Source organism: Artemia sp. Qi Xiang Cuo, chromosome 10 (assembly GCF_049724085.1).
Source record: "Artemia sp. Qi Xiang Cuo chromosome 10, ASM4972408v1, whole genome shotgun sequence".
NCBI classification, from domain to species: Eukaryota; Metazoa; Arthropoda; class Branchiopoda; order Anostraca; family Artemiidae; genus Artemia; species Artemia sp. Qi Xiang Cuo.
This window is the reverse complement of record NC_142803.1, coordinates 35,463,895-35,473,199: the sequence shown is the minus strand read 5'-3', so window position 1 is coordinate 35,473,199 and position 9,305 is coordinate 35,463,895. Positions and strand designations below refer to the sequence as shown.

The following is a 9,305-nucleotide window of genomic DNA, read 5'->3' as shown; positions in this document are numbered from 1 at the left end:
AATAAACTAGTTAGTGTCGATAACCGGCCATAGAGTACCAGTGGGAAAGCCGCATCGTGTCTCTGAGAAATCATAGAGTACAATTGTTAGAACCGTATGCATAGTTTGATATTTTAAGATACGTACAAAAAGAAAAAAATAAATAAAGTTGAAAAATTTCAAAGTTTTAAAAAAAAATAGTTTGTTTTTATGAAAAAAATATTGAATTATTAGTTCAGATTTTACGAATATAGTTTTATTTTTCAATTCAAAAATGGACTTAAGTTTCACATTTGAATCAGATAATTTTATTTTCCATAATTTTCTTACATAAAACTAGATCTTACGATCAAAACCCTTATTAGCTCAGATTTTAATGAAACAGTTTATTTTTTCGATCCAAAAATGGACTTAAAATTCACATTTGAACCAGAGAATTGTATATTCCATAATTTCCTTACAAAAAACTATAGTTTACTGTCAAAAACCCTTATTAGCTCAGATGTTACAAAAATAGTTAATTTTTTCCATCCAAAAATGGACTTAAGTTTCACATTTGAACCAGAGAATTGTATTTTCCGTAATTTTCTTGCAAAAAACTATAGTTTATGGTCAAAAACCCTAATTAGCTCAGATTCCCCCCCAAAAAATACTTTTCAGACATTTCTTGTTAAATCTATATTTTCAAGTAATTCATCCGGGTTTTCGAAAGCAATTCATGCCAGAGTACAGCACTATAACTAGTCTAAGACATCCACTCTGTCATCACCCCAACCACCCAAAAAATACTTTTCAGACATTTCTTGTTAAAACTTTATTTTCAACTAATTCATTTGGGGTTTTCGAAAGCAATTCATAGCTCTTAATAGAACTTTTTAAGTGTGAACTCCTATTTTTCAGTCGAAATTATAGAAAATTTGATCAAAAACCCATTTCTTGGATCTTCAGTCAGAAAAGCGTGGTTTTGGATCAAAATGAGCCATTTTCATAAAAATAGCTCTTAATGAAACTTTTTAAGTGTGAAATCCGTTTTATGCAGCAAAATTACAGAAAATACGATCAAGATACATTTGTCTGATTCAATTGTGTATTTTCAGTCAGAAAAGCATAGGTTTGGTTCCAAAATGAGTCATTTTCCACCAAAAAAATAACTCTTAATGGATCTTCTTACGTGTGAACTCCAATTTTTTCCAGCTCAGTTTAGAAAATCTGTGCCAATTTCCACTTTTTCAAATTTAGGGTCACTTGCCTGAGACTCTGGGCAGGTGAGTTGGGCACCCCCGTGTGACTGAATCTGCATGTAACTGAACCCCCGTGCAACTGAACCCTCGTGTAACTCAACTCCCGTGCAACTCAAGCCCCATTTAACTAAACCCCCGTGCACCTGAACCCCCCATGTAACTGTACCCCTGTATAACCGAAACCCCGTACAACTGTTTGATGAACATGTTAATCAAACATTCCCGATTGTAAAAGCATTTCCGTGCTACTTTTTTTATTTCTAAACTATTTTAAATTGACAATACTCTCCAAAACATCACTTGTGTATTATACAGTAAACAATCACCCCATCTCTTCCAATTCGCAAATCCCATTACCCCCTTTTTTCAAATGTTAATCAAACATTTCTGATTTAAAAGTATTTTCATAAAAATAGCTCTTAATAGAACTGTTTAAGTATAAACTCCAATTTTTTCCAATGAGACTATGCAACTCAACTACATTTAATTAAACCCCGTGTAACTGAATCCGCATGTCACTGAACCCCCGTGCCAGTGAACCCTCGTGCAACTCAACTCCCGTGCAACTAAATCCCCATTTAACTAACCCCCCGTGCCACTGAACCCCCCATGTAACTGAACCCCTGTATAACCGAAACCCCGGACATTTTAACCTCCGGGCTAATAACCCCTCGTGCTACTGAACCCTTGGGTAACTCGGCCCCATTTAATTAAACCCCCGTGTACCTGTCCCCCCTTTAACTGAACCCTCGTGCAACTCAAACCTCCATGCACCCCATTTTATTTCAGCCAATCGTGTTTAACAACAACAAAAAAAAACAAAGGAATCATTTACTGACCTTGAGTTGTTGTGATTTTAAAAGTTCCGCTTTTTTTTCAGCCAATCGTGTTTAACAAAAAACAAACAAAATCATTTGCTGACCTTCAGTTGTTGTGATTTTTAAAATTTACGCTTTTATTTCAACCAATCGTGTTTAACAAAAAAAAATAGAATTATTTACTTGTTTTGGTTCAAAAATGAACCATTTACATAAAAATAGCTCTTAATAGAACTTTTTAAGCGTGAACTCCTATTTTCCAGACGAAATTATAGAAAATAACGTCAAAACACACTTCTCTGTTTCAATTGTGTACATTTTCACGTTTTCTGATCCAAATGTGTATCCTCAGTCAGAAAAGCATAGTTTCGATTCAAAAATGAGCCATTTCCATAGCAATAGCTCTTAATAGAACTGTTTAAGTATGAACTCCAATTTTTTCCGACGAGACTATGCAACTCAACCACATTTAACTAAACCCCGTGTAACTGAATCCGCATGTAACTGAACCCTCGTTCAACTGAACCCTCGTGCAACTCAACTCCCGTGCAACTCAAGCCCCATTTAACTAAGGCCCGGTGCAACTGAACCCTCCCTGTAACTTAACTCTTGTATAACCGACAATCCGTACAACTGACCCCCCGTGCGTTTAACCCCCCGTGCTAATGAAACCTCGTGCAACTCGACCCCATTTAACTAAACCCCCGTGTAACTGTACCCCCTTTAACTGAACCCTCGTGCACCGTAAATCTATTTTAAAAGGTAGCCTACAAGAATTAGCTTGAATCTTAACATACCTACTGTAAATCTCCCTGTGGAAAAGTATTAAAATGATTTGCTGTTGAGGCCAATGTCATTATCTTTAGAATAAATAAACTTTATCTTTTAAATAATTTCTCCAAAAATATTTTATTCAGAGATTTCACGTTAAAAAATTATCCAATCACTAATTACCCCTTTTTGATCTTGCCCCCATATCAATTCTGAGTTTCCAGCTAGAATTAGACAAAGCCCGTCTTTTCATTTGTTTTCTTAATTCAGATAAGGCGTATGCCAAATGTTGTTTTGAAATCACTCCCTCTTTGGTAACAGGCTAAACATAAATGGTTTTATGACAGCGCATTTTTAAACGCATGATTGGAAAATGGACATTTTTGAAAGATAAAGAACTGTTTTTCAAAACAATTAAAACATGTAAACATAGCTATGGAGGAGAGATTTTATTTACATAATAGAAAAAAGCGTGCTTTGCCGTTTCTATTGAATATACTCATTATATTCTTAAGATTTTGTATTGTTGGAGTGGAGGGGGCTATGTTCCCCTGAAATTTGAATTTATTAGTAAATGCTTTTTATCTGGAAATAAATTAAAGAATTTAATTAAATTCCAATACATGACCATTTTATACAGGGTTTCATTGCCGTTTCTATCGAATATACTGATTATATTCTTAAGGTTTTGTATTGTTGGAGGGGAGGGGGGCTAAGTCCCCCTGAAATTTGAATTTACTGGTAAATGCTTTTCATCTGAAAATAAAGTAAAGAATTTAATTAAATTCCAATACATGACCATTTTATATAGGGTTTCAATGACGAATTGTTAAGCAGTTCTCTGATTGGCTCATAAAAAATGCCCAAAGAATGTACACGTGAATTCATGACGTACATTCATTGTGCAATTGACAACAAAAACAGAAAAAAAAACCTGTTTGCTTTAAATTATATTATTACGAGCAAAACATGCTTGACTACATTATACAATGCCAAGTTTAAAAAAAACCTTGTGCAATTCTTATCAAAAACAAAAACCATGCCAACTTTTAAATGTTCACGCGTAAATACATTCTTGTATGCGTGAATGTATAGTCGAATGTATTCGTGAATGTATTCGTGAAATCAGCACTATCATTACTACTATCTGGTCGTTTTGTTACCCCTTAAGGCATCTGATCGACATTTCAAGGTACCCATTTTGTACTTTCTCTCTGGCTACTCAATTTTGCGTGTGGGGAAATTTTCAGTGTGGGGAGGAGAATTTTCCACGGAGGTAATTTTTCAGGAGTGTTTTCTGCAAAAGGGGGATTTCCCAGTGAAAGTTTTCCGCGAGGGGAATTTTCTGGAGGGGAATTTCCCAGGGGAAACGCCTAGCACCGTTTCCTATAACTTCTTATACTTTCTACAAAACTTGCCTATTTTTAGCCTTGTATAAAGTGTTACCCCACTCCTACTTCCCCTGTGACAGACCCCTCCTCCTAAAAATGCTCAAGCGTATCCATTTCTTCTATATAGTGATGTCCTGGAGACAAGAATTTAGTGTTCCTCCCCTTAACTGGAACATAGAAGTTTTTAGGGCTTTGCAATTGTTTTCCTCTTCTTTTTTCTTTTTTTTTTTGCAGAAGTCGTCGGCTTTTTTGAATTTGTGCCCTACTCCATAAAATTACAGAGCACGGGCCTCGTAAATCTAATCATGAAACTGTCTATTTTAGCCATTACATAAAAAAAGTATATGTTTCCTGTTATTTCCAGGCACTGAGGTGGTTTAAAAATTGGTATCCTTTGGGTGGTGCTTGTCACTTTTTGAAACTTTTCATCCAAATAAAAAAAAAATTATTTACATCCACTTAGTCAAAATTTGAGCACTTTCTTTCTGTTGGCCCACAAAATAACGCTATTAAACAGGAAACAGTGGGAAACAAAGTGACAAACAAAGTATTTTCAAGGTCAGTTTTAAAGTATTTGTCTTTTGCTTTTAAAAGAGTCGTCGTAGAGGATTGAGACTTGCTGTAATTGTTGTAGATTACAAAATTGACAACTTGTCCAAGATTCTAGCCTTTACAGCAGATTTTATGTCTTGTAGCTAGAAAACTGTTTGAAAATTGAAATTATTTTTTACTCCTTTAAAAGCAAAAGTATAAAAATTCTAGGAATAGTATATTTTTTCCAAAGCAATAGTCGAATCAAACAAAAAGATATCTACTTTCATTTCCCATGTATTACGTTTTGGTGTGACAAACTCAATTAACATAATTAGTTCTTTATTCGCAGTATAAAAAAAGTGTAGAATCGGATTCAAGTTAAGATGATTGGTCTTAACATTCCAAAATGAATGACCAGTAAATACAAATATTCTTGTCTCTTATAGCTTTTTACTAGTATAGTTATATTCATTTTTCCATGGCACATCTTTCATTTTCGGAGTTTCGTGTGAGGAAATTCAGTGAAAATTAAGGCTCGTTTTATCTAATCAAACAGTTCGTGGTAATGAGCTGTAATTAAAGAGCGACCAGTTTCAATGGTAATCGATCCTCTAAAGAGAAGAATTTGATATCAATAGATACATCAAAAAAACTAAATTTTTGTTCTTGTTTCAAACAAATAAGTTTTATCACGTTTAATCTAATCCATAAAAAGTAAAGCGCCTGAAAAAATTTGGCTGATTTTCGAAAAAAGAGGGAAAGACCCCTTAAAAGCTATAGAAACTTAATAAAAATCACACCATCATATTCAGTGTATCAGAGAACCCTACTGTAGAGGTTTCAAGCTCCTATCTACAAAAATGTGGAATTTGGCATTTTTTGCCAGAAGAACGGGTGCGTGTTTATTTGTTTGTTTGTTTTTTTCTTTTTCTTTTTCCCAGGGGTGATCGTATTGACCCAGTGGTCCTAGAATATTGTAAGAGGGCTCATTGGAACAGAAATTAAAAGTTCTAGTGCCCTTTTTAAGTGACCAAAAAAATGGAGGGCAACTAGGCCCCCTCCCACGCTCATTTTTTTCCCAAAGTCACCCGATCAAAATTTTGAGATAGCCATTTTATTCAGCATAGTCGAAAATCTAATAAATATGTCTTTTAAGATGACTTAATCCCCCACAGTTCCCAGGGGAAGGACTGCAAGTTATGAACTTTGCCCATTGCTTACATATTGTATTAATTATTGGGAAGTATGCAGACATTTTCAGGAAGAATTTTTTCTGGTAGGGAGGGGGGGGCTTAAAGAGGGGGTTAAACGGGAGAATCTTTCCGTGGAGGATGGTTATTTTGGGTAAGGGACATTTCTATGAAGGGGGCGCCGGATTTCCAAGCATTATTTAAAATACGATCAGAAATTAAATTTAAAAAAACAATTTTTTTCAGATGAAAGTAAGAAGCACCATTAGAACTGAAAATGAAGAGAAATTATTACGTATATGAGGGGGTGTTCCCCCAAGTCAAGACCTCGTTCTTTAAGCCAAAGATTTTTTAGTACTTTCACAAGAGATATCTATTCTTATTAACGGCCTTTTTGATTAAGCGGTCATTTTTAAAGAATTGGAACAAAATTCGAACTTTAGCTTAAAGAGCAAGGTATTGATTAGGGGGCGAACCCCCTAATATACGTATTAAAATTATATGAATATAGAAGTTCGTTACGTAAGTTATTTCGTAAGTTACGTATATTTATTACTAATAAAAACGTCCGTAAATAAAATTAAACAAGTTTTGAGAAAGCCATTTAACCAAATAAAATTAAATTAATATGCAAATTTTGTTTTAATTATTCATGTACGGTGAGCCAAGATCAAAACCTGCATTTATTCAAAAATGTTCAAAAATTAAAAAAAAAAACAAGTTTTTTAAACTGAAAGTAAGGAGCGACATTAAAACTTAAAACGAACAGAAATTATTCCGTATATGGAAGGGGTTTTCCCCTCCTCAACGCCTCGCTCTTTACGCTAAAGTTTGACTCTGTCTCAAAACTTTATTTTTTCAAACAATAAAAAACTTTAGCGTAAAGAGCGAGGCGTTGAGGAGGGGAAAGCCCCTTCCATATACGGAATAATTTCCGTTCGTTTTAAGTTTTAATGTCGCTCCTTACTTTCAGTTTAAAAACTTGTTTTTTTATTTAATCTTTGAAGAAACGACTATTCTCTTAAAGGGCTTGGACCGCAAGCCCCGATGAAGCGCTATGAGTTTACATTTCAGATTTAAAAATGCGACACATTTGCACCAAAAGAGAGAAACTTTGTGAGTTTCTGGGATGCACAGTGAAAAGTGATTAGTGACAACCCTGGTCACATCTCCGCACCTACGCAGAAAAATAATGTATCAATTTAAGTCAGATCCAGTAACATCATTGGTAACATAAGCCACAAAATCTACGAGACCACCTGAGTATTAGTTTCCAAGACCGATGTTTCGTAATCCCAGTCATAATCGTTCCAGGTCCGAATTTTCAAAGGAGAGAACAAGAGTTGCGCCATTAAACTAGCCTCATTCGCATGTCTCAATGAGGCATAATATGTCTCATTCGCAATGAGATTTTACTTATGCTAAGATTTAGCTAGCGCTATTTTCAGCCAATCAGAAAATCTATGAAAAGTCGGATTGGTTCAAATTGGCGTGCACTAAATCTCAACATTAATAAAATTTTATTGTGAGTGGAGCATTAGCACGCGAGTCGGCTGCCTAAATAAGCACATTAAAAAAAAGAGAATTCCAAGTGGTGAGGTCAAGTTAAGCAATGAGGCCATGCTTAAGCAGTTTCATTTTTTTTTCGATCCAGTTTCGCTACTTTTATGAAGTTGTATCATTGTGGAGACGTGGACGGAAAGATATTTTCTTACGCAAGTTAAAAAGACTACAAAGTATTTTAGAACTCAATTAGGAACTTGCGGCTTTTGTTATTAAAGGGAAGTACAAGCTAAGCCTAAATATTAATTGCCTTACTTATTCATTGCTTGAAATGTTTTGGTACAGGAGCAAATGTATGCAATGGAGCAAATTCTAAAAGAAGAGAAAAAAAAAACAAATGCAAAGACTAAAAACAGATACAAGACAGGAACAAAAACAAATGCAAAATACATTATAAACGCTCACGGATAAAATACAGCAGCAGAATAAACGAAAAAATCAAATGAAACTAACTATTAAGATACGTGTTAGCAAAAAAATATATAAATGCAAACAAAATAAAGAAAGACGACTCTTACAAGAAAGCAAAAAGAGAGAAACAAGCAAAAACAAACAAACAAAGCTTAAGTCATGCACTATTGAAACGATGGTCAAGTAAGGGGTAAAATAGGGTACTTGTTTTTCTTTTACACTATTTTTTTTATTTATTTTTTTTTGTAAGTCAACTTTATTTGCAAATATGCACTTCAGCTTTAAGCAGACGAATTTAATGCGCTATTTTTGTAATGTTATGTTTGTAATAGACTTATATTTTTTCTTCATTTTTTTTTTATTGAAGCCTGCCAAAGCAATTTCCAATTGCGCTATGGCACAAAATACCCCACACCGTGTTTTTTGCTGCGTTGTGGACGCTTTGAGATAAAATGCACCGGTTTTCTAAACAAATTGTTCCACAAAAGGGACTTTGGGGCACAATTATAGCAGTCTAAGTCAGATCCATCTCACACTCCAAAATACTAGAATAAACTGAAAGGCAAGCAACTATTTTTTCACTAATATGTTCATTCCCTCTCAGAAACCAATTTTGAGCACTGTTTCTCGTATGATGATTAGTTTGAAATTCGCGGATATTTCTCTTTGTATCACGTCAACAAAAATCCCTTTCCTTTGGCTTAAATCCCTAAAAGGTGAGTTTATGAGTTTCTATAAATTGGAAAAATTAAACTTGACCCTGCAAATACAGTCCAAATGTACCTGAAATTTTGGATTGTACGACGAATATGTCCAAACATATCGCGTTCTACTAGGACCTCTAAGTTGCACGAAAAATGGCACAATTGTACCGCGTCGAAAACGCTGGTTCTTGTCTACGTTTTGTATCTTGTTTTTTTGTTTTTTTATCTTGTTTTTTTTCATTTTGTATGTGCATTGAATCGTCCACTGATTAATGCAGATTAAATAACTCTGTTTCTTTTGTTTCAGGAGAGCCGTCTGGAATTGATCTGGTATGCATACGGAGTTATATCTCTAGGTTTAACTATCGCAGTGGTTGTTGGATTAGCTTAGTTGTTTTTGTTGTAATAATATCATTTTTCTGGAATCTGTTAATTGTGTTTTTACTCATACTAGTTAAGTTTATAATATACAACATGTTGTTCGTTAAGTTCTTATAAACTATAGTAGTAGATCCCCATCGTAAAGATTATAGTTTTCCAGGCTCGGAGTACGGAGCTCTTTTTTGAAAAAGCCTTAATTCTTATCCAGAACATAGGGAGCAAGTTTCTTGGCACTTCATCCCCAAGCCATACCACAGTCACACCTGCTGATAAAAAGCCAAGGTTCATGAATGACATGGGTTCTTCCTTGATTTTAACATTT

The 9,305-nt window shown here is 34.6% G+C and overlaps 1 protein-coding gene across 1 annotated transcript in view; it reads left to right on the top strand.

The window, feature by feature from the left end:
* Window positions 1-9,090, top strand: part of LOC148947705 (uncharacterized) — a 142,152-nt gene extending 133,062 nt beyond the window's left edge. Inside the window, exon 18 of the mRNA XM_089095382.1 lies at window positions 8,910-9,090. Within this exon, the coding sequence (XP_088951508.1) occupies window positions 8,910-8,993 (84 nt within the window). The 3' untranslated portion in view covers window positions 8,994-9,090. The remainder of the gene's footprint in view (window positions 1-8,909) is intronic.
* Window positions 9,091-9,305: the final 215 nt, after the last annotated feature.